Below are 26,728 nucleotides of genomic sequence, written 5' to 3'. Positions count from 1 at the left end.
TCATTGTGTCTCTCCATTTTCTGCTAACAGTGCCCGTGTGTGTCTTTGTGCAATCCTGTCAGTGTGTGACCTCCCATGTCCTAGAGTCCTGCCACCACACCCCCCAGCTCTCAGCATGTCTATTCCACCCTAGACAGCAGCCAGGTTGCCAAAGCTATGCTACTCCCACCCATTAGCTGCAAGAATCCAACATAACCATGGTAACAAGTCTCTCACCCCAGGGGAGATGAGCAACAGAACTGAAAGACTCCATTCAATTTCCACATCCCCAGTCCACTAGGGCTGACAGCCTCTCATCGTTTGTGTTGCAGTGGGCAGGGGTATGTGCTCATTAAAAAAGCCAACACACACTCGCTCTTTCTCTGTACACAAGTCTGTGGACACACACTGCCGTACATGCGCTTCACATTATCTTCACATTAGACCACATCCTTCCTTACCATTTGAATGCTTGAATTGCATCTGCCCACTTAGCCTGATAGAAGATAAGCTGTGTTTTATGGCTGTTTCCACCGCCAGTACTAATGGAGTGTAAGTCTGTACACCTAAAGATGCTAGATCAATACTCTTATTCACTATTGCTGCCCCTTCCTAATAATTCAGATCTATGTTCATACAAAGATATCTTTTATGTGATTTCTGACTCACATTTGTAGTGTTATTTAAGTGATCAAACAGTAATACGAACTGTTACAGAGAAATGAAAAATGGCCCAGTACCCACACCTGAGGCACACCGGCCTCCTTTGGAAGCATATGCATGTCTAATCTGTGGTTATTAATCTTTAGTTTATCTATTTGCAGTTAGTCACCACAATATCTAGAGACGCATCTACTCCCTCATGCGATGATGGTATTGAAGCGCGTGCTTCAGATGTACTTTGATGAATCCATGCTGATGAGATCCAGGAAAGGTTAATGAAGCACAATGGGAAATCAGCTCTCCTCCACTAGTGCTGTAAAGAGGCTAAAGGAGTTCTCTCTAGGTGGAGTTGGAGAGAGCAGTTTCAGGTTCTCTCCAGTGAGCGACGAAGCAACAGTGCCCACACTGCCTGAATCAAAGCCCAGCCCAGCCCCAGTGTGCAGGGAAACGATGCAGGCTTTCAATTATTAGTCAGGCTGGGGACTGGAGACTGGAAGCAAGAGGTAAGAAACTCTGTTGGCGAAACTCCATATATCAAATACTCAACTTTTTTTAAGGCAAAATAGATGTTGGGAATAGAAAAAAGACTGGAGAAAGGTGGACTAGTTTTAGTTCTTTTTTTTTTTAGGAGAGACTGTAATGGTCAGTGCATAGATTATTTTGAGCTTAATGCTCAGGTGACCTACTGCTACTTAAATTTGTCTTTTGATTGCAAATTGTCAGCATTTTTTTTTCTTTTAATCTGATAATCAAATGACTCTTATGAGCTGGCCCTTATAGTGTATCATTTAAAAAGACTCAAACTCATGAACCATTACTGTGTGAATCAGTCTTAACAAATCCCAAACTCTTGAACCATTACTGTGTGAATCAGTCTTAACAAATCCCTTTTTGATTTAATAGTCTGTCAAGTTATAGAACAAATTCAGAGGTTTCTTTTGTTAGTCTCATTGACTTCCATTGTATTTTTTCTCCATACTAAGGAAGTAAATTCCAGTCAATAACTGATTGGTAACCCACATTCTTTAAAAAATATTATTTTATGTTCAACAGAGGAAAGACACTCATACAGTTTTGGAACAACTAGAGGCTGGGTAAAAATGACCAAATTTTCATTTTTAAGGTTAACTATCTTTTTAAAACAATTGTACACTGGAAATGCTACTTTGAACTTTTGTTTTTGTTTATGATGATTATTATATATATGAAACAGCATAATCTCGGCCCTGTTGTTAATATTTAACATTAATATTTTTATTATGTACCAAGTTATAGAAGGTTCCCTAGATAAATTACAGCAACAGCTAAAATAGGATCTCTTTTTTTAAATATGAGCAAATGCACACTGAAACTGAAATGAACTAGAATTCAAATCAAGACCTTGTGAATTTAAATTCATCCAAGGAATGTATAAAAACACTCGGCCCTACTTGGAGGCCATTTACACTTGTTCTTCTGATGATTAGATAACAATCTGCCTATAGTAGCACCACTTAATGCCCTATAAATCACCTCTCTCATCACTCTTATAAATAGTGCTTGATGGCGCTGGTTGCTCCTTCAGAAATAGAAAGTAACTGGTCTGGGGTGGAGAAAGTGAGAGAGCGAAATAAAGATAAACAGAGAGAGGGAAAGATAGAGCAAGCACATGGGCTGTTAGCCAGATATGTGAAACCTAAGTGAGCCTAACCATTACGCCTCAGTGCTTTCTCTAGAAACCTCATCTGGAAAGTTCAGCATCTGTACACAGCAACCTCAGTGATCTTAAAGGCCCAAAAAAGTGTAAGATATGGGGTGTTTGTGTGAGCATGACGAGAGCTGCTGAGTTGTGGTGTAAGGGTGGAGGGGGTTTGTTATTAGTTAGAAGGGTGTGGTGTCAGCGCTATGAGATGTATAGGTGGGTTGTGAAATTAATTGAGGGTGTGTCCATGGTTGCACTCTTCTGCATAATTCTGTCTGCTCAGCAGAGCTTGCGCGAGTTTGTCCACACGATCATTGCACCTTGTTTTCAAACAGATGGGCCACTCAAAAGACTTCAAAACAGGCCTTTAATACTGCTCCTCCCAAAGAAAAGTTCAATCCAGACATGCGACGTGGGTGACGAGCAACAGTCTATCAGCAGTGGCTGGACCCATGTAGAAAGGAACAGGGCAGAAAAACAAATATTTGGCAGCCATTCGCCCATCCAAAGACACACAAGAGCAGCCCCCAGTCGAATGTTTGCTTTGCTGGTGGAGAGTGTCTCCACTCATCACACTGTTTTCATTGAGGTCATCACAGACGTAAGAAGAGTGTGGTTTTGGCCAGTTCTTTCTCTCTCTTTCTCTCTCTGCCCACTTCCACACCGTTGAGGATGTATCTATGATGTCAGTGTTGCTTCACACCCATAACGCCCCTCACTGATAGTCCCCAGAGTTGACCTCCACCCTCAAAGGTTGTCAAAGCAGGATTTTTTATATTTTTTTGCAAACAAAACATGCTTCTTTCTCTTTAGTTTTTTTGTCTGTGTAAACAATGGGTCTTGATCTGGTTTGGTGAAAGGATAATTTGATTAAAAAGGGAGTAGATAGAATATTCCATGTCTGTCTTTTGGGATCAGGTCCTATTTGTCATGAAAACTTACCTCAGCTAGAAAATTGATTTTCATTAGGATGAAGTCATTAAGGTTATTGTTGATGTCAGTGTAAAAACATACATGTTGCCAAGCCGATATGTATCATGTGTCTCTTTCCCCCTAATAAACAGTGAGATTTATGACTGAAAGAATACCTATATTTTTCCCTACTTATAATCAGACCCAGACGGACTTTGTGGAATCAAATTTTCTGTGCTGATTTTGGAGGGAAATCTGAGGAGTGGATTTAAATATGCTCAAATATATATATATATATATATGTATATATATATATATATATATATATATATATATATATATATATATATATATATATATATATATATATATATATAAAAGAGCAGTGTTGGGGAGTAACTGGTTTCATGTAACGGTGTTATGTAATTTAATTAAATGTAACTGTAATTGGTTATAAGACAAAAATATGTAATTAAATTACAGTTGAATACATCTGAATAGTTTATGTAAAAAGCTAGGATATGTTGAATGGTATTAATTTGTTGCTTTGCCTGTTTTTGATTGGTTTTATTGTTGGAATTTGAAGTGCCAATTAAATCAATCCACATTGTTGCTGAAAGCTTTAGGCTACAACCTGTCTCAGAGTTGATTAGCTGATTTACGGTTGAAAACATTCATTAGAAATGTAAAAAAATTATCAAATGTAATCAGTTACATTACGTACTTATTACACTACTTGTTACATTTTAAATAGGGTAACAACTTGTAATATGTAACATATCACATTGCTAAAGTAACCTCCCCAAAGGTTTACTCCAGTATTTAGTCTCACACGATCCTTTAGAAATCATTTTAATATGTCGATTTGGTGCTCGCGAAACATCTATTATTATTTTGATCATAGATGAAAAGTAGAAAGTTCAGTAAAACAAATAAAATGCTAAATGCTAGCTAAATAAAAGTATAAAAAAATGTCTTGCAGTCTACATGACAAACCTAATTTTCCTGACCTGCAAATTTTCAGACGAGGGCATTCCAAATCATGAAGACATGTCTTGCTTTTCTTCATTTTCTTCATCAGCGCATTCCCTGGCAATTTTATTAAATTTTTAACAAATAAATGACTGTTATTCATACTTTCCCTCTCATCATGTCTCTGCTACTGTCCATAAAATAACTTCTGATATAAATATCTCTAAAGGCATCATCGTGTTGGCAGCTTTGTACTTAGAAGGTGATCTGATCCCACAATGAAGTGAAGGATTCAGCTAATTATTATACTGAGGTAGTTCTCATCAATATACCACAGTGACATAACAATTTGTGCTATTTTTCCACAGTAAACTAAAATTGCTCGTTCTCTTCCCCTTAAAGAGCGAGCTTCCTCAAAAAATTAAATAATAAAGAGGAGCAAAATAGCTAAAAGCAGCATTTTTTGGGAGATGTGATACATGGTGGCATAGGCAGCACCAGCTGGGAGGGGGTGTAAGCGTTGTGCATGGAACCTCCCTCCTCGCTCTCACTGTCCCTCCTGGACCAAACTGTGCTTTGTTCCCATCCCAGAGGGGAAGGAGATTAATTCAGTGCTAGATCAGGTAAACCCAGTGATTTTCCCGGGGACGTTGCAGCTGGTCTTTTGGGATTAGCTGCACGCTCGCCCGGCAGCTGGGGGATGAAAGTGGAAGTGTGGCTTGCAAATGGCCTCCAGGCAGGAAAGGAGCCTTGACAGGTACACTAGGATAAACACTGATTGCATTCAAAAAAACACATTGTCTGCTGTGATACATATCAAGGAGGAATTCTTTTTGTGTTTGAGCATCTGTCTTCTGCTTCTAAAACGTGCTGTGACTGTGAAATGCCCATACTGATAATCTAATGAGCTGCTGCAGATTCCTGACAGATGTATAAAATATATACCTAAATAAATGGACAGATGCATATCTATATGACTATCCCTATGATTTTTTTCAATAGCATTCAGTGCCTGTGCATAGCAGATAAAGTAAATGGGGACATTAGAGTCAGTGGAGATTGAATGAGGAAGTGGGGACGAGCCCCTCTGGGATATGGGCAGATTCTACCTCGCTCTCAAGGCCAGACACGGTACACCTGCGCCTCGGTAACGCCAGCCCCCTACAGCTGTCTGCACACCTCTGTCACATGGCCTCAGTGTACGATTTCCAAACACAGCACAACCCCCAAATCTTGAGCCACCACTGTTATCAGTGTGCATGTTTGAATGTGCAGTGTAGACACACAAACAAGATGCTTAATAAATAGGTGGTGCTGTTTTTTGACCCATATCTGAGTGTAGCGCATTATTGAATAAATATACAGCAGGCGACTCGGTTCTATTTTTGATATGTAGGCATTGTCCTCAAAAAATAATGCAAGCTTGCAGCCAGATTTCAGGGGACAGAAATTGCATGGGAAATGCACATCATTTTGATTGGTTGGTTGATGTTTATGCAAAACTTTTAATACGCGTTTTGTATAAACAGTAGTTTTAGTGTTTGAGGAGAAAATGGCAAAAAGTGCTGGAAAACTCATCAGTTGGACAGAAGAAAGGGCCATTTACCTTTGTAAAAAAAAGTCCATTCAGGACAAACTGAATAACAGTCCTTTACATTCTTTATTCTTTTTATTATAAAAAAAAATAAAAAATAAAATAAAACCCATTAGCCTTATACGTGATGCATAAGTTTAACTGAGACTTGTCACACAAGCACTCACTTTTATTACAAATAAAACCAAAAAAACATGGTTACTATAGTTAAACCATGGTAACCACAAATTAACCATGGTTTTGCTTCGCTAACCATAGTTTAATCATAGTATTTGTAGTAAAACTATGGTTATACAAATGATAATCAATATGCCACAAAACATAGGTACTGCACTTTCATTTTAATAAACTATGGTTAAATTTCGTAAGGAATGTCAAATGTGGAAACCCTATAGAATTGCTATGTTCATATAATCATTAAGCAATTATAAGACAATGTTGAAGTCTTCAAACTGTTATTGCATCTTGTATTAAATGTAGCTCATATAGAAAAAATTACTGTGAATGCTGGAATCATTATTCCTGCACAGCTACGAATGAGACAAGTTCATAAATAACCACAATAAAGCAATATAGCGGCTCAGCATTTGAAAAGGAAATCTGATTTAAGAATGCAGGATATTGCCAAAAAAGAAAGTTCAAATAACATCAAAATAGAAGATAGCAAAATAGATATTATTATATTTCGAAAAAGAAAATCAGTAGTGCTTACCTGTTCAAAAGTCACAGAAGGGCTGTGGATGTTTGCAATAGCATTGCTACACGGTTGCTCAGAGGTTTTTAGTATGTTGCTGTGCACTTGCTATAGCCCATATGGGACTCGGGTTGGCTTTTAGCCTGTTTCTATGTGGTTGCCAGAGGGGTCTGGGTTGTGTTTAGTACAGTACTGTATGTTGCTTTGCAGCAAGTTCATGAAGGGTTTTGAATATTTTGTTATGCAGTTGCTGGGGGCTTCTGGGTAGTTTTTATCATGTTGCTATCTGGATGCTAAAGTAACATGTTGCAATGCTGTTGCTTATTGTCAGTAGTCAGTAGAGCCACCTTTTTTTTTACATTAATATTTTCATTATGTACCAAATTATATAAAGTCCCCTGGATACAGCAACAGCTAAGAGAAGATGTCTTTTTTAAATATTAGCAAAATGCACACTCCATCATTAAAACCATATTCATTAAATCACAAGTCTCATCACTTAAAGGAAAAATGCACTTATCCTCTCATTGTCTGCATGACCTGAGGTATTATACAGTATAGTACAAACCATGGTAACACTTTAGTATAGGGACTAATTCTCACTATTAACTAGTTGCTTATTAGCATGCCTAGTAACATATTGGCTGTATATAGGCCTATTTATAAAGCACATATTCTGCATGACCATATTCTACATCCCTAATCCCAATAAACTTAACAACTACCTTATTTATTATTAATTAGCAGAAAATTAGTAGTTTACGGAGACAGAATTTGTAGTTAATGGTTTGTTAATAATGAGAATTGGACCTTAAAATAAAGTGTAACCCAAACCACTATGAGCAGCACCATATGAGCAATAATGATAGCTTGCCTTTGTTGTCTTACCTGAAGTAACCTTCTAAAACCAAACTAATCAAAGTACTCATTAAGTGATGCTGTTAGCATTAGTATATAGTATACACATATTGTGTGTGAATGCTTACAGCATGAAAAGACATCTCAAAATAGTTGCTTTCGAAAGCAACTTTTTTTCTCTCTCTTTTTTCATTTTGAGTTTGTACTGCTCCAAACCCTTGTCTACTTCATCACAAACCATGCAGTGAGATTCACCTTATACAGTATGGCTGGGGGACACTGACACCCCTGTGAAGCCTAACCTCCAAACACTGCTTGTCAGTTCCTGCTAGCCCTCCACCACTATGAGCCCAAACTGTTCTGATAACTGACTTGAAGCACGGGAGACACTAAGGGATAAAGAAAAAAAAAACATCACAATGGTTAATATAATGACAAGCTTGCATAAAATTGTTAATAATATTGTTAAAATTGCAAAGCATTTTGGTTTTCTGTATTTTTATGCTCATGAAGACAGTTTGGACCTATGTGATCAAGTCAAGGTTTGGCAATGCAGTTAGGGCCTGATAAAATTAATAAATAAATAAAATGAAAAATTCTCAGTTAATGACCATTCAAAATTATGTATTAACATAGACATACACAAAACGAGTTTAAACATTCTTCAAAATATCTTCTTTTGTTTAAACTGGAAATAAGTTCTCACAAGAGGAGTGAGAACATGCCCCAAACAAAGTGGTTTGATGGCTAGTATTTTGTAGCACTCCATCTCCCTTTGACATAAGGCCCTTTATTGTGCATCTCTATGAGTGGGAGGATGGACGTGGTATTAAACAAAAAGCACCGATAAGGTTGTGTAGAGGAAGTGCTCTGTGCGGCAATCCCCTACTGACTTCCACGATCCGTCCAGGCATTTCCCCTCCACAGGAAACACCCTCACCAGGGAACACATACGGAATGCTGCTGCCTTTTGTTCATAGAGAGAGATAAGCGCTGTGACAATGCTCCAAGTGTGGTATTTTTGCATCCCCTTGCCATCAAAAGGAGGTTTATCGAAACGAAGGGTGGGTAATGTGCTGTCTCCATCTCTCAGCTGGTCCTACATCTGGTCCAATGAGTCATTGTCTACTCCCTGCAGGAAAATTGGGCTTAACTTCCCATCTATCTTGTAAGAGTACATATCACCACTTTCTGTTCCAAAATTGCAATTCTTCTGAGTAATGTGGTTGTGAAAGGACTGACGCTCTTTTGCATAAGCGTACACATTTATCAGGCCGAACACAATCAACCCAGACATTTATTACACTTTCACAGGTCAGCCTAACACTTATTTGTTCCGTGTTTTATTTTTTTTATTTTTTTTTTTGGCAAAACTTTTACAATTTTCTCTGAAATTTTCTCTGAAGTCCTTTCTAGTTTAAAGTTATAATACTTTATGTCTAAAACGTAATTATGTGTAGCTTTTATTATCTTTTTTTTTATTATTCTAGATGCCTGAGATTCAATTCAACTAGAAATACAAAAAGGCAGATTTTCTCTTTTATATACTGTAAACAGCCATAACTATATATTAGTAACAGTGGTATGTGATAAATGTAACAGTAAATGGAAAAAGCTCCATAATGAAAATAATTACATTTAATGTGTGCATAATAATGTTAGTCAATACAAAACATCCGTAAACAAATATATTTTTAGATGATGACTGTATGTACGCACAGAAAGACAAGTTGATAATGAAGACACATCATTTAAACTCTCCAAAGATGATCCATTCACAAGAGTATCACTGTCATTGTTCATACTGTTGAATTATATACAGAAAATACAAAAATTGTTTTTAAATCTGCCTCTTATCTACTTTAATGCATTTAAAAATATATATTACTACTAAAACAGGACAAACATAATTAACAATAATAATAAAAAAAATTACAATAAAAAGAAGGAAAAGGAGAAATAAGTGTTCAAAATAATGTGTGACTAGATTTTAAATGATTTAATCTCAAAATAAATCAATAAATGTATTAACATTTTATTAAATATATAAATAATAGTAATAGAACTATGACCCTAAAACCAAAAGCTTTTTTTTTTTTTATGTACATAACTCACTCAGACTCAGTTATTGTGCATTACAATTATTCCCACTCTCCCATACCCTACTATACCAGCAGAATGTCTTTATTTCTCCTCTGAATATGTATTAATAACAACAGGGCACATAACGGCAACCTTTTAATTCACCACTGACTTTCAAACATCACCTCAGAGAGCAATCAATGAAATATGCAGTCCTGTTGACTTCACTAAACCAAAAACATCTTCAGGCTGTCTTGTTGTATTACATGTCTGCAATGGCAACATTATAAAAGCGTGAAATTTACATCACAAAATAGTGGTGGTATTACAAACCAATACTGGCCTTGAGATAAAGGAGAAGTTCAGCCAACTCCGCATGACTGGAGTCTCAGACCTGCTGTTTAACAGCCTCCGGTCAAGGGAACAACCATAGGGCTCAATTTCAAATTCAAGCACTGTTTGTAGGAGGCTCTGTTAACCAGACAGTCAAGAAAACAATAATGCAAACTGGCTCAAGTATGTCATCATTTTAGGTCTTAAAGGGATTCTGGTGCTCTTCCTGTTATACACAGTGTTGGTGACTCGAACAGTAATGCATGGAATTACATATTCATACAAATGTTAGGATGAAAAACTAATGCAAGTGTAGAATAATAATCACTTAAAATATCACTTTATCATGTTTTTTTATTATTATTTTTATTATTATTATTATCCAGTTGTTAGATGGTGTCAATGCACACCACATTCATATTTTCCCAGTCCTGAATATTTTTATTTGACCGGTATGACTGACATTTCACAGTGTTATTGGCAGATTTCCATGCATCCCAAAATGTTGCAAATAAACTGTAAAAGACCAAAATAAATAACTATGGCAGTTTTGATCATCATGCATCATCATTTAATTACATATAATGTAAAAAAAATGTGCATTGTGATTGCCAGTGTGTTGCTATGATGTTCTGAATGATTTGAGCACTTGTAATGTGGTTGCTAGGAGTTAGCTTACTGACCCCAGTCAAAAGCCTCCTCTCTCATGACTTGTGTCCTTCCGTCAGTGTAGGTTTTACAGAATGCTTAACTTGGCAAGAACAACTAATAATAACAATAAATGGAAACAGAGGTATAAAAAGTTGATTTTAATGGAGTATAGAGGACTGACAACTCAGTCTAAACAAAAGAAAGCATCAAGACATTGTTTGCACACTGCACACACACCTTCAATGGTGACCAAAGATTCATTGCAAACAAAAAATGTAGTGCAACAAAACTTCGGCAGCATGTGACAATGGAAACTTAATGTAATGATCAACAAGTTTTGGCACATTGAACAAAGTATGAAAAAGAATGACTGATGTATCAAACACATCATCAGACCATTTGCTTTATGTCTTTTTTTTTTTTTGTATTGTATGAAGACATACTATTTTAATATAGCATTGAGAAATATTGAAAACTTGCACGATGAATCATTTGTCCCTCATCCTTCACACTGTTAAACTTTCAGTGTATTGCTAGAATGTACCTCCTCTGAACAGGTGATGAACAGTATTTGTGGCCCTTGATTAATCGTGCGTATGTTTTGACTCTTTCATATGCAAGTCTTTTCAATTTGCAATGTCAAAACATTAAAATTATTCCAAAAACAATCAATATCTAAAAGAACGCTGATCAGCTGATCATATTCAAGGCATTGGTAACCCCACCAGGCCCGCACTTCTTAATGTTACTTTTTGCCATATTATGTTCACTCGAACATAAAATAGCAGGAAGAAGCTCTTGCACACATTTAACAACACTTACATTAGAGTTTATCATCTTCCAACAATTGTGATTCATTCATTAAACTGTCTAAACGAGGCAGGTTCTGATCGGTGTAGTGAAGACAAACGTAGATCATATGAAAACAGACAAACAACAACGAGTGTTCAAGTAGATATTCCTGCTTTAGCTTCACATTCATGTTGTTAGATGAGTGACCATACAGTGTCATTTTTATTACGGTATATATACAATCATATCTGGCCAACATCAAGCTGAACAGGTGGTTTTAACCAATGTTTAATCTGTCGTTTTATATCCCAAGGCCAAAATGAACTAGCATCACATAAAACCTGTAGTACAAATGTCTGACAAAAAGTGAATGAAATACAATGCTATAGCATTTGATATTGATATCTATATAAGTTCTGACAGATTCTCATCATCATAACAGATCTTTTGTGAGCCGCTCTCCACAGCAGAGGAATATTCTGACACAAGTCAAGACCCCTGCACTCTTAAACACTACAAAAATATTTGTGCAGATGTCAAGGACAGTTGGTGCCACACAAAAAACAAGTGATCATTTGAAAAGAAACCCAAACAATGGTAAAATCCCCAATGGATTGTGGGATTTTTTTTAATGCCCGGGCGACCATTACACACTGCATTTCAAAGATTGCACACGCACATTAATTATGGCATAGTATCCAACACAACATTCGTCAGACACACTTCTTCAATGCACACACAGAATACTGTGCAATATCGAAGACGATGGTTTGAAGAAAAAATACTCTTCATGTTTTTAGACAGTGATTCGCTTGAAGTCCATGAGCTCAAACTGGACAGTCTGGACAGCAGGACTGTTTGTAAGTTGCAGATGAAACCCAGCAGCACATGGTTTCACTTCCTGCCTGCACTTTAGGTAAAGCAATTTAAGCAAAAAGTTTGAACTGGTAAATATTTAGTTTCCTCCAAACACCTGGTTCAGAGTGCCAGGTCAAAAATAAACCTTCACAGTGAGCGTATAATCACACGTGGACATTAGTGCACAAGTTGTGCAGCTCTTTGGAAAGAAAGCACTTTCGTTTGTTTTCAAGTTTTCTCTGTGAGGCTGAAAGGCGTCAAACGTTCCCATGTCTCTCAATTAGCATGATGGGAACACAAAAGATGAAGAAGCAGGCTACCTCCTTACTGATGTACCTATATGATGCATCAGTCAGTAGGATGGGGATTCAAGGCTTTTTGCAGGCAGTTTCTTTGGCTTTCCCGTTGGTGCTGGACTTGAGTTGGGTCATCTCCACATCAGTCATGGCATCCGATGGCAAACTGCTACGCATGCGCTCAATGGTCTTTTGGTAGGAAGCTTTCTCTTGTTCCAGAGAACGGATCAGGTGCTTCATCTTGCTCTCGCGTGAAAGGAAGCTCTCTACGCTGCTCTCCAACGTCTGAATCTTCAAACGAGCCGACTGTTAATAAGAAAGCCAAACATGAGAATGAATCTTGTGCAGTAACTATGCACAATTTTTAATGTAACCATCTACACTACTGTTGAGGTAGCTTGGGGTTGGTAAAAAATGTTTTTGAAAGAAGTCTTGATCCATTTATCAGATTAAAATACATTTAAAACATTTTTTGAAATATTATTACAATTTAAAATAAATGTTTTTTATTTTAATATATTTTGAAATGTAATTCAGCAACCCTATGGCTGATATTATTTATATACTTACATTCATGGTATGAAAATAAAAAAAAAATAATTTGGTCACACTGTAGACCATATTAAATACATCACCCCTTTAAAAACAATAATAATAATTTGGTCATTTCATATGAAAATCTTGATATTCAAAAACTGTTCACAGGTAGATGTGCCAACTGGGAATTCCAAATTCCTGGGAATAGAACAATGAAAAATTCTGGCAAAAATAACAAAAATGGGAACAGTGCAGTAAAGTTAGGTAAAGTGAGTCAGGTCCAGTGATTCAACTAATACTATTAGTAACTGTTAGTTTTGCTTATTTTAAGCAACAGGTTGTTTTCAGGAACAACTATGAGTGGGATATAAGCAAGTTGTGACGTTACATGCTTACACTAATGAAGTTTCAAGGATAATTAATTCCCCCACATTCATAAAATCGTACGGTTGAATGTAAAACACTGAACCAAAATTCATTTTTAATATTCTTTGGTAGTAAACTGAGAGTTGCATCTGTAAAGATCTTAGGTTTCAAGCTGTTTGTCTTTTGTTCTGTGCTTCCAGACACTGGCAATAAAGGAACAAAACCCTCGCCTGCTTTTCAAACCACTACTTGTGTATGCTTTAATATTGTAGTACATCTACCTGCAGTTTCTCTAGTAAGTCCATGTTCTGTTTCTTGAGCTGGGCATTAGCTTTCTCCAGTTTATCTAGCCTATCGGAGTCCTCTAAAGGTGGAGGAGCATCTGCCAGCTCATCCTGCAGGACGTGGTACTCCACTTCATACGCATGCAGCTGCCTGGAGATGTCCATCTCGATTGCCTGCAAACCACATTTCATACAGATATATTATTTTTAAAGAAAATGGCACATTCATTAAAATGAAATGCTATCTGAGACTCACACACATACCTTTATATAAAATAAATCCAAATATAAACATAAACTGTCAAATAAAAATTCTAGACAATGAATTTTCTTTTCAACCAAACAGTCTGTTGATTTTTGAAAAGCAAGTAGCACCACCTAGCGGTTAAATAGAGTGCATTCTAGAGTATTGCATGCAGCATATGAAACACTGAGTGGTGTCTACTATAAAAAAAATTCACACGTGAAGCCTTATTCACAGGGCTCTCAAGTTTTGAACTGAGTTCAGAGTGAGATTTTGGCGGCGGCCGCGATGGCGGCAGGCGGTTGATGGGGACAGGTGTCTGATTTCATAAATGACACATTCTTACAAATAAAATAATATTTAATTCAGCATTTGTGTGTGTGTGTGTGTGTGTGTGTGTGAGAAAATAATCAGTGTTGTTTATTGTAGGTGTTGGTACTTCGTAGCTGGTTTTGAGGCCAGGGGTTGGTGGCTCCCATTTGAAGCACTGTGGTTCCAGGCCAGCCATGTTTACTATCATGATGGATGACAAGGTTCCATCAAGTGCTAAACTGTTCCTGGTTTTGATCTTGTTTAATCCCACCATGAAGAAAACCCTCTCAGCATAGGCATTTGAATGAGGGAGCACTAAAACCAATCCAGCTATTTTAGAAAGCCTCCCTGCTTATGTCCCTCACACCTTGATGGACACAGGAGTTCTCTTGTCTGCAGACTAAGCACCAGTAAAAAGAGCTAGTGGTTCCCTTTGTGATGAATGGCCATCAGGTTGACCACTCTTTCTTAAAGGAACACCTATAGGTGGTTGCTCTACTTAACCCTCTCTTTTTCCCTGTTTCCAGTGGGTTCTCCACTGTTTCCTCAGTCTCTTCCATGGACCCATCCTCTACTGGCACCCTAATTGCCTCCTCCACTGTCTTCTCCACAGTCTCCTCCTCTGACCTAGCCACCTTTTTAGGGAGCTGGTCTTAGAGCAAAGCATGAAAGAATGCTCCTTTGCCTCTTCCCTGACATCTTTGAAATAGACGAATGCAATAATCAATATTATACATTGGATAAAATATAATGAAATAGCTTAGGCAAAACGTTTTCAAAATTGGGACCAGGAAGTTGTGCAGTAAAAATAAAAGGAAAGAAAAAACTAAAAATAATTCAAACTACTGCCATACAAGTATTATGGATAGCCCTATTATAGAAGTCTCTTATATAAAACTGTCAGAGTAGCCCCGCATCCTCTTCAATGTATAACGTTAGCTATAAAAACAATAGTGCCTAATAATAGGCGCAAAAGCTACGGCCGACCACGTACGATGGCCAAAATTGCGTGGGGGTCGGGGTCATAATAACCATCAGACCAAAACATATCTTAGACTGTTTTGAAAAAATAGAAAATTCATATATTGATCAAAAAAAATCATATAACATTAGTGAAAATCGGGGTCATTGTCTTGTCAGGTCAATGGAATTAAACAAAACTGGGGGGGGGGGGGGGGGGGGTCACATCATATATGTCTGAACACATATATTCCCCAGTAATGGTGAGATGACTTACTAGGATGCTTACTGTCCTCTTCTGTAACCGTTACGTTACCTACTTCAGCGAGAGTCTGAATCTGTTTTGCGCACGAGCCTGTGAAAATCTTACCCAGATACAGCAATGCTATTTTCTGATTGGCTGATCGGTAGCTATATTTTTTTTTATTTGATTAGCTGGTGCATGTCAGGGCCTTCGGGAAACTCACTTGATTCCTCTACCTGTTTCGCTGTTTAAAAAATAGCGCCGCAACTTGGTGGGCATTATTATCCTCGTAATGTCTCTGCGTGAGAAATACAAGGTGTGGCGTGTGAGCGTGTGAACGAGTTGAAATGCGTGGGTCTCACGCCCAATGCGTGAGACTTGAGAGCCCTGTATTCAGTATACATAAAAAAAGTTTCAAATAGTTGTAACATGATCTCTTTTTGCCATATGCTTACTTTACAGAATAGTATCCAGTTTGCATCTCAAAAACAAAAAAAATATTTTACATTTAAGGGTGTTAAAAATCATGGCTGATCAGTGTAAAAATAAAACTTAAAAAAAGTATTTTAAGTAACTGAAAAAACAGCTGAAGGTAATACAATATAAATACTTGATAATTTTATAAGATAATAACTAGAAAATTTTAAATGTTTATATGTAAATGTAAATACATTTAAGCTATAAGTACTAAAAGTGAACTAAGAAAAAATATTAAAATGGCATTACTAAAATATTACTTTATTAAAATTACTGAAGCTATCTAACAAACTAAAATTGCTAAAAATAAAACTGAAAATATAAAAATAAAGGCTAAAATATGAAATACTGTAATAGCATATAAATTATGCTAAAATAACACTGGCTGATATTATTTATATACTTGCATTCATTGTAGGAAATATTTATAGAGATGGTTCACTGTTTTTTTTTTAGGCTTGATTGTGTATGGGGTGCAGTCTGACACGTATTAATGCTTCATTTAAAAAACACATTATTTTTCACATAATTTACCTTTATTCCACACCGCTCTGTCCCTTCTCTAAGAAACACTCTGATTATTTCCTGCTTTTTTGAAGGCCCTGCCTCAGAAATAGGTGATGGGCTGTGATTGGTTAGCTAGCCCAGTGTGCTGTGATTGGCTAAACCACCTCTAAACGTCCCGCCCCTCACCTCAGTGGCAAGTGCTCCGGTTAAATTGAAAACAACGGCGTCATTAACATCACTTATCAGTTTGAGCAGAATGAGAAGTAGAGGATATTATTGAAGGATCATGCAGAACCTGTGCAAGCAGGGCCTTTTAATGGTAGGCCTATGTTTTTTGTTTGTTGTTGTCTCAGGTGAGCTGAATGAGGGAGGGAGGGAGAGAGAGAAAGAGAGAGAGAGAGAGAGATGCAGAGCAGGGGGGCGTGAGGAACAGGGATTTTGAAACTTGTGAATCCATTAGAATCATTAGAAGACAGAATCAAGATTCATATTGGAATAGATTTTTACATGCACCTCTAGTTTTCTCTTCCTCTTTTTTTAAAGCAGTGCAGCGCAGCATGGCCCCAACCCCCTTTCCTGTCTTTTCCCCGTTTGTTACATCACGAACCCAGGAAGTAACTCATTGTAGTCCCTACAAGTCGTTTTTGTAGGCATTAAACTGCCAGAATTTTAAAAGGCATTTTTAAAATTTGCTTTGATCTTTCAGTTTCGTAACTTTGCAGATATTGTTTATGTTCAAACAGCAACATTACAAACTAACCAACGTTAAAAAGGTGAAATCGCAATCAACCACCCCTTTAAAAAAAATTATTTGGACATTTCATATGAAAATCTTGATATTCAAAAAATGTCCACGGTTATGTGCCAGCTGCCAGAGTAACATGAGTTTTTAAATTTAAAAAAAGTGTCTCTTTTTTTGGGAGAAATAAATCATTAACACAACCCCGCAGACATTTAGCAGGAAATGTTTCCATTTTAAATGTACCTTAGTGATCATCTCTTCCATTTGGCTATGAGTGAGGGTGGGGATGGTGGATTTAAGGTAGTCCACAATACTTTCAAAGCAGTCACACTCCAGTATCTCTCCCTCGTGGCTGCTCAGCAAACACAGGGCCACCTTAAAAATCACCTCCGTGCCTTGGACAAACAGGAGGTCTGCCACACAGCACACATACATGCACAAGAGTCAAAGGCTATGCATTGGCTACAATACTTGACATATGTGTGAAATACATACATTTTACCACACAAGATCATTTCTCCACTATCCTAAGGTTCACCTGAACCCCATCACAGACATTCATCTAGGTCTGAGTAAGTTAGTTAGATAAGAAGTAAAATTTACCAAATATACGGGCAACAAAGCCGAGCGGGAACTGAGAGGCGAAGAGAGTGAGAAACCAGGGTGCGGCGTACAGGCTGGGACAGATCTCGTGCTCCTCCAGGTGAGTGTACAGGTTACGGTGATAGTCGTGCAACAGTCGGGACAGCTGGTACATCTGGATCTACAGAGAGAGAGAAAGAAGAAAAAGTCCTCACACTTAGAGGAGTGAACTTTAACCCGGCTCAAATGCTCTCTCTCACGGGATTAAACATTGGCACATCTGATGATGAATAACCACTAACAGCTGAGGAGGAAACAGTGTACAAGAGGTGGAGACGGCTCTTTGCATACCGCTAGAGCAAATGTGTGTTGAAGTCTAATGTATTCAAAATACTCCCTGTTCTGGTCCCAGTAACAAAATTAGGATGTGAAATTTACAGTCACTGAAAGAACATTTCTTGCATTTTCATTTACGCCTCGCCAGCCAATAAAGCAGTTGCTTTGAATGTTAGACTGACACCTAGTGGTGTGTAAGTGACATTAACATTTCAATTTGCAACAATACCCTACCTTTAACAATACCCTATTCAACACCATATTTATTCTTAATTTAGCCTACTAATTAAAATGTCCAATAATAGAGGTGAGAAAAATTTAGTAGTATTTAACTGGCCAAACATGTCAATCAAACTTTTTAAGCCACTATGGTAACTAAGATGGACATAATATTAAACAAATGTGTTAAAAGTACTATTCATTTCATTTATTCAGTCCGTTTAATAATCTAGTTTTTAATACAACAGAAAGGCAATTCGTATAACATTCAGTTCTACAAATTAACACACCCGCTCATTCCGTTAATTGTCACAAAAAACAGTCCTGCTACATTTCACAATAGGCGTAATCAGATAAGCAAACATACCAGTTCTGAAAGAGAAAACATGAACTAGTGAAAACTGATACTCCTACACACACAGCGCACCTGCAGAGAGATCATGTCGGGACGGTACTGTCGGCGAATGCTCAGGTCGTACATGAGGAACTTGAGTGTGTCGAATGCCTGTTCCTCGCTCATGTGCAAAAGCAGCAAGCCGGCCACAAAACTGATCCCCTGGCAGTAGCCCACCTCCGTGTCCAGCAGGGAGTAGGCCTTCAGGAGATTGTACAGAGATAGCTGTCCAGCTCCCAGCTGAGCGCTGAAATACTGGTGTGTTGGGAATGTCCGGCCTAGAAAGAATGGGAACATCACTTCAGTTATGTGCTGGGTCAAAAATATAACAGTAGTCTGATGTGCATGTGGATTAGCTGCACAAACTATAAGTGCTTCGGTTAGATACAGACCGAGGTCGACCAGGATGGAGTGTTGCTGTGCTGTGAGCTGTTTGAGGAGATCCTGATAAGGGGTTTCAGGGGGATGCTGCCGCTGCGGGAGACGGTGATGCAAACGATACTGCTGAGAGAGCAGGAGCCACACTTCACCTCGCCGACTTTTGGGGACACCTACAGAGAACACACATACAAACTAACAGAGTGAGGAACTCTAAGGGTTGAGAAAAATAGCAAAACTATTTCACATGCAAATGTAAGCATCTACAATTATGTATGCACTACTAGTCAAAAGTCAATATGTTTATTAGCAGAACACATTCACTTGATCAAACTGATTTGTAAGAAATTTTTGAAATTACCATATTTTCCGCACTATAAGGCGCACTTAAAAGCCTTTAATTTTCTCAAAACACAACAGTGCGCCTTATAATCCGTAGCGCCTTATATATGGATCAAGGCAATCTGTCAAAATGTTGACATTCCCTTTAGCACAGCTCCATCTAGTGGATGCATAACGCAAACCCAGTCAACATTTGACTGCAGTATGTTCTTTTCTATGCGCCCTATATATATGAAAACAGTTCTAAAATAGGCCATTCATTGAAGTTGCGCCTTATAGTGCGGAAAATACGGTACAAATTTTTGAAAGATTTTAACATTATAACTCTACAAAGGAAATTACTATTTCAAATGTAACAAAACATTTTTTATTTAAAATAATCCTTTGAACTGTATATCCATCTACTATCCTGGAACTACAACTACTTTCAACACTAATCATAAGAAATCTGTAATGGCTGTTAAATTCAGCTACTGTCACAGAAATAAATTATTAAATCATATTGATTGTAAACTAAAGTAATATTTCCCATTATTATTATTGTTTGATTTGGTGAGCATAAGAGACTTCTTTGAAAAATTAAAAATAAAAAGACATTAAAATTTTACTAATCCCAAATTACTGAATGTTGAAACAGTGAAACAAAAAATTGTATGCAAACCAAAGCCTTTTTGATGGTTTTATTGAAGGAAGTAAACAGTTAATACCTTGGCATACAGCACTGTGGATCTCTTCTTTGTCCCACTGTACTTTAGTGCGGCAGGGACTACTCAACTTCCTGTCCCAAAGGGCCTGCACCTCTTTTGAGCATGGACACACTTCCTGGTAGTCCAGCTTCATTTTACGAATGTGCAATTCATCACGGCTGGCTGCAGGAAAAAGAAAAAGTGAGGTTTAAAATTAATGTGGACAGAAGAGGAAAACAATGCTAAATGCAATTTAAATTGCATTCAAAATTATTCCTATTTTATATCAATATGATTCAGAATAAAATGCCATTCATCAGGTTGTTTTAAGAACTTAATAAAAATATGTTCTTAACATATGTATAATTCATATAAAATGAGACATTCATCACATTATTCAAAAAACATTTCTTTATTTGCGGTTTTTGTATAGTGTCAGTTTACAGCTTAATGTTCGGTGTAAAATCTGGGCCTCAAGCAAGATCAGAACCACTAACCATTCATCACTGTCATGCATATGATCATTTGATCCGTTTCAGCTTGTAAAATCAAATAGAAGGTGGGTTTATAGCAATGCATGTACAATGAAGCTACTCAGGCAAACATGCATCACTGCCAATAAACTGTAGCATGCTGCTCATATTTTGGGATAACTGCACCACAAGTTTCCATAGCAACTTTAGACAAGTTTCAGAATGGCATGGCCTTTTAAAGTAACCTTAACAAAGCATCACAACATATTTGTACTCTCCAAAGTAAAAGCATACATGAACATGCAGATAAAAAGACGACGCTCTGTTAGACTCAAGGTGCACCTCCACAACTATTGCACTTGGCAGCAGGCAATTATATCCTAAAAGCCAACTGTTATTATTTATCTGCACTTGAGAACATGTAGCTATCTGCCTCATGCTGGTTTGTATACTATGTTACAGCCAAACAATGACAACATGCCAACAACTGCTTTAAGTGCAGCCTGCTCAGGCGAGACATCAATGTCTTGGCTGTATATATTCTTACCTTCTACTCAAATATGTTTATTCAGTTCGGCCCATCCAACAGCACACAGAAAAAAAAGACAGAAAAAAAAAGGTAAAGGAAGTGACTTGACTCTTTTGTGTAATGCAGTTTGGCCATCAGAGGGTAATATTTCACAAAGCTTTGCTAAAAAAAAAAAAATGTTTAAATGAGTTAAAGAGACTCAAACAATAAAAAATAAAAAATAAAATAAAAATAATTAATTAAAGGCTGATTATGTAGCCTAGTGGTCACAGAACTGCAAGTGCACTCTTGAAAAAGGTGACCGTCATCCAGACATTCCCATCTATAATTAACTTTCCCCCAGAACGTAAAATACAGGCAGTGGCAATTGCCCCTCTAAAAATAAGGCCAGGGCAAAAAATAACAACAGTCTAATCAGACGGTGACGCAAGGAAACACCCTTTTCTGTGACTCCATAATGTCCCATAAATACTGAACTAATGCTGTAGGTTTCTATGCAACTGAAACTTTTATATAGTGAATTAGACTGCTCTCAAGTTTTATTTTGTTAACTTTTTTATAAAAGTTTATTTTAACAGTTCATGCATTCCCTTGGAATCAAACGTGCCATGTTTGAGCTACAGTATAAGCAACTGTTTAAAGGGATTATTCACCTAAAAGAAAGGAAATTTTGGTCATTATTTAGCCACCCGCATGTCGTGACTTATGTGCAACACAATGTCCAAGACACCAAATGTCATTGTATTTCATGTGTTTTGTAACCAAAACCAACATGGTAAGATTATCATTGAGTAACAAGTTATATTTTTATCTGTTTCTCACACAAACCTATTATACGCCTTCAGAAAAATTTGAAAATAGTCATCCCCTGATGACTGCACCATTCAATTGATATTTATTTATTTATTTATATATATATATATATATATATATATATATATATATATATATATATATATATATATCACCATTCATGTTTATTTATTTATATAAGGTAAAATGAAGATCAACAATACATTGCCTTTCGTGTTTAATGGAAACTCATAGTGGTTTAGAATTCATAAATGTTAAATTATAAGAGAGGGTTAGAAACACTAACCCTCCAGGCGCTGGTTCTCTTTCTCCATGCGGATGAGCAATATCTGTTGGTGGATGGCTTTCTTCCACAGGGCCCTGTAGTCAGCTGGACTGCGCCGGCCCTGCTCTAGGGACAGGGGGCTGACCTGAGGATCTTGATCCTGGTTCAAAGCCCGAGGAGAAAGTGGCAGCAGCTCCCAGCCATCCATGTGGTCTGAAAAACAGCAGATGCTGAGTGATTTCCCTGACAAAGAAACTCTTGTGCTAATATGATATTGTTGTCAATACCATTGTACTGAGTGTCATAATAAACTACTATTCGTATATCATGATACAATATTATAGAATTAGGTAATTCAATGTTACATACATAAAAAAAAAAAAAAAATATATATATATATATATATATATATATATATATATATATATATATATATATATAAAAATAGGCTGTCAAATCGATTATTCGCATCCAAAATAAACTTTTAAAGTTTAATATATGTGTGTGTAGTACTGTGTATATTTATATGTGTATACACACACATACACATACATGTATATATTTAAGTATACTGTATATATTTATATAACAAATCGTACATAATTACAAATAAATATATATATATATATATATATATATATATATATATATATATACATGTATCTTAAATATATACATGTATGTGTGTGTGTGTATTTATATATACATATAAAACAAATATATACGTAAAAACAAACAGTACACACACATACGTACATGATGTAAACACAAACTTATTTTGGATGCAGTTTTTGTGATGAATCGATTTGACAGCCCTAATATATACCATGGTTAGACTTTCTTTTCTTGAATCTCAGTAAAAGGGAGAATTATCTTGGAAGTTCTAAAGCTTGCAGAACAATGATTTCTCCTGCAATGTTGACTATAAATAGACTGCTAGGAGAACAGGGTGTAATGTTGCACCTGTCTGTGTGTGCGCTAAAGCATGTACACCCACCCACGTGTTGCATAGAGGCACAGGGTTTGTTCATGGGTGACGCCACCCTTAGGAAGATCTTCTGGCGCCAAGAAACTCTGCGTGGAGGCACCAAGGTCAAAGAATCGGTGCTACAGCCTGACAGAGACCTCTTCCTGCCCTCTCCATTACCACTGCACAGAAACAAAACAAGATATGCTTATTCAAATGGGTAGAAAAGCAACATTTTTTAGGCTGTGTACTCTCAAAACAGGTGGTCAAACCAGTTATAAGATAATACACAGACTTGTGTAATATAGAAGCAAAAGCTCATAAGCAATAACAAGTATTGCATTTAGACAGTCATAAAAGATGTTAATTAGATTCATGCATAAAGTACATAAAACACAGATTACCTGTTTTAAACAAAGAGGAAACGTTTAGGAAGTGGACAGAATGAGGAATTGCTGAAGAATACACACAGGAACTTTACACAAATCATTCTTTAGAACTTTTCACCACCAATCAATACAAAACATTCAGTCAACTTATGTACAAATAAATGAATAAATACATGAATACAGCCTTTACTCCAGTTTTCAGTGTCATGTTCCTTCTGAAATTATTTTAATATGCTGATTGCCAATGTTGAAAATATTGCCAATGTTGAAAAAAAGGTCTGCTGTGTAATATTTGTGTGTGCTTAATATATATGTGTGTATAAAACCTATTTTCCATTATATAAACCATTTTACAAAGAGCTGAAATATCAAAGTCAGAAACAAAATGTGCTTAAAGTCTATTCAAATCGGTTTTATCCTGCTAGTCTCAGCCTCAGTCTTTTTTCCCTGTACCACTCTCTTCACTTAGTAACCAAAACAATACACAAGGACACTTCAGATGAGTGAGAGTTAATTAAAGTGTGAAACGGGTTTGAATGTTATGCATTAAACGCTGGCTAAAGAAATGGACTAACCCAGACCGCCACACCGGCAGGTGTGCTGCACATTCAATTAGAAGAGACAGCTGGTGACATTCAACACACACAGAGAAAGACCTTCTCTCCAATTTGTAGAAAACAGAGCAGGGCCAAGGATATGACATTTTAAATGTTATCTCCTCCTTTCAGCACACTCACTGGATCATTACAGCCCACCATGTCAAACAAATGAATGGCGAATACACATCGAGGAACAGCAGCGAGTCCAAGCGAGTCCAAGGTGGCTGTTGTTCAGATGAAGGAGCGCTCGTAGACCAACCCACTCACACAAAAGCCTGGTCAAACAGTATTGTCCTTTAAAGAGACCCTTGGGAGGGAGTCTATATTCCACACATGGCTTCACTGTATGTTCTCTATCCTAATACACTCGCCCTTGACAACCACTGCTATAAATTCAGTTCACTGGAGGAGCTTTGTTAAGGGTCAGAGAGCGTTCAAATGGATATGTAAAACAAAACTGAAAAATTGGTTTACCCTGAGAAAAAGTCAAATGCGTTATATGACCCCATTAACTGGTTTTAGAACAAAATATATTTAAAAAGGATAGTTCATCCAACACAAGAACACAAAAGATATTTAAAAAAATGTTGGTAACCAAACAGTTTTCTGACTTCCATTGTATATCCTATTGCATGTTTCACAAATGAAAGTCAGTCATACAGGTTTGGAACAACATGAGGGTGAGTAAATGGTTTATCACACATTTCAATTTTTGGGTGAAATAATAACAACATCAAACTGTTGTTAAAATATACTGTAAATGTGGGTTTGTGTTAATGTCAGTTTCTTGATGTTACACATTCAAAGATTTCTGGATGAGTTGCAGTTTAGTTTTAATTAAAGATCTCTTAAAACTTAATAATGTTGAAAACAGCTTTGTAAAACTTGTTTTGCAGGTTTTAGCTGGTTTAAGTTGTTCTCCAAGCCTGGACAGGCTGGCCCATCCCTACTCATAATCCACTCGAAAACCAGCCTGACATGCAAGCCTATTATTTCAAGCCTTCTTTGCATAAATTAATATTTGAATGCCTCCATCCTGAACAATTTCTAAACTATTTACAAAAAACTAAAAAAAAAAAAACTAAAAATGAGTCGGGTACAAACAGAAATCAAAACACCACAGATGAACTAAAGCTCATTAAAAATTTTCAAACCAACTTGGTAACATTATTTAAAAATGAATTCTGAATTATTATTCAACATAACAGCATAAATTATTCTTAATAGGAGTATAGATTAGTAGAAAGTTTTGCGGTTTGATGAAATATAGAGAAGAAATGCTTTTGTTTTTCATTAGTTAGTAAGACACCAACATGCAAACAATACATTCCTCGTGTCCAGTGGACAATGACAAAGTCCGACAACTTTGACAGGAAGAGAGAGTGAGTTACAGAAGTGGTTCTTCTTGACGGATGACAAAGTGACTGAAGCCTTTGGGTTAAGAAACAGGCAGGAGCAGAGAAGGCGGACGCCATCGGCTCGAACCTCAGGCACCCCCGGGGGAAACGGACACTGAACGGCCCGTAACCGAAGCCCTCTCTCACCTCTTAAGACTCCCGCTGTCCGACAGGAGGGAGCTCTGGTAAAAGGTTTTCAGGAAAGTGGGGGTGTGGAAGGAGGATGAGAGACTGAAGTAGGACTCGCTCTCAGAGACACTGCGCACTCTCGTGTAACCAACGGTGCTGAGGGAGCCGAAACATAAAAGGCCCACAACAAATACACATTACTTTCCATAGGTTTAAAAACTGTCAGGAAACCACAAACTAGAACACATGAGAGCTTCTAAACTGCACTGATCCCAGTCTATGTTCCCCTGTCTTGGTTTCGTGGACTCTTATTTAGAGGTGTTCATGTTCCCCATTGTTTATATTTTCCCTTGTTCCTTTGCACATCTTGTTAGTTTCCTTGGTAATTGATTAGCTCCTCAAGAGCATATGTTTTGCTTAGGAAATAGATATTTTTTTTATTTTTTTTAAATACTGGAAAAGTTCAAATTCTGACAAAATATATCAGAGATATCAGAAATGTAAAATATATTAAAGATGCACAATAAATCTGTACAACATTGGATATATCATTTTTATTTTACATTTTTAAATATATTTTTAATATTGGCTATATCTTGTCTAATTTTGGATATTTAACTATATTTAACTAATATATATATATATATATATATATATATATATATATATATATATATATATATATATATATATATATATACATTTTAGCAGAACCTCAAAATTAATATTAAATTTTATTTTATTTTACTTTATTTATTTTAATATTTTCTTAAATATCAGCCATGTATCAGTTATTAACATTCACATACAAATAATTATCAGCTCATCAGTATCAACCAGCATTATGATATATGTGCATTTCTAAAATCTGTATTTAAAGAGATTAAATAATAATAATAATAATAATTGTAATAAAAAGTAATCGAGTGTACAAAACTCAAACTATATGACAAAACAAAAAAAATCTAAATATAATAGACACAAAGTCCTCATGTTAGTGAATTTCTCAGAAAATGCTGATACTGGTTAAATTAAGTGCCATATAATTAATTCAACTTATTTTTAAAACAATTGGTAGGCTCTATCATCCCATCAATATATTTTAAATGATTTGAATTAGTGCCAAGTCCAGCAATACATACAGCATGCCACATGCTCTCTCCGTGTAAGCTTTCATGCTAAAATCATTCAT

The 26,728-nt window shown here is 36.6% G+C and overlaps 1 protein-coding gene across 4 annotated transcripts in view; it reads right to left on the bottom strand.

Moving 5' to 3' along the window:
* Nucleotides 1–12,339: 12,339 nt before the first annotated feature.
* Nucleotides 12,340–26,728, bottom strand: part of LOC113108540 (TBC1 domain family member 4-like) — a 34,161-nt gene continuing 19,772 nt past the window's right edge. For 2 of the 4 annotated variants that reach the window (XM_026271721.1, XM_026271722.1), the window contains exons 10-16: nt 23,053–23,204; nt 22,077–22,268; nt 19,997–20,158; nt 18,962–19,120; nt 18,603–18,847; nt 17,642–17,801; nt 17,177–17,451 (exon numbers count right to left, since the gene is read on the bottom strand). In XM_026271721.1, the coding sequence (XP_026127506.1) occupies nt 17,192–17,451; nt 17,642–17,801; nt 18,603–18,847; nt 18,962–19,120; nt 19,997–20,158; nt 22,077–22,268; nt 23,053–23,204 (1,330 nt within the window). In that variant the 3' untranslated portion in view covers nt 17,177–17,191. Of the gene's footprint in view, nt 12,672–13,549; nt 13,727–17,176; nt 17,452–17,641; nt 17,802–18,602; nt 18,848–18,961; nt 19,121–19,996; nt 20,159–20,995; nt 20,999–22,076; nt 22,269–23,052; nt 23,205–25,554; nt 25,693–26,728 lie in introns of those variants that run through there. The other 2 variants (XM_026271723.1, XM_026271720.1) reach the window with 2 other exon arrangements.

The sequence above is a fragment of the Carassius auratus genome, chromosome 9 (genome assembly GCF_003368295.1).
Source record: "Carassius auratus strain Wakin chromosome 9, ASM336829v1, whole genome shotgun sequence".
In the NCBI taxonomy this organism is placed as follows: Eukaryota; Metazoa; Chordata; class Actinopteri; order Cypriniformes; family Cyprinidae; genus Carassius; species Carassius auratus.
This window is presented reverse-complemented; position numbering and strand designations above follow the sequence as displayed.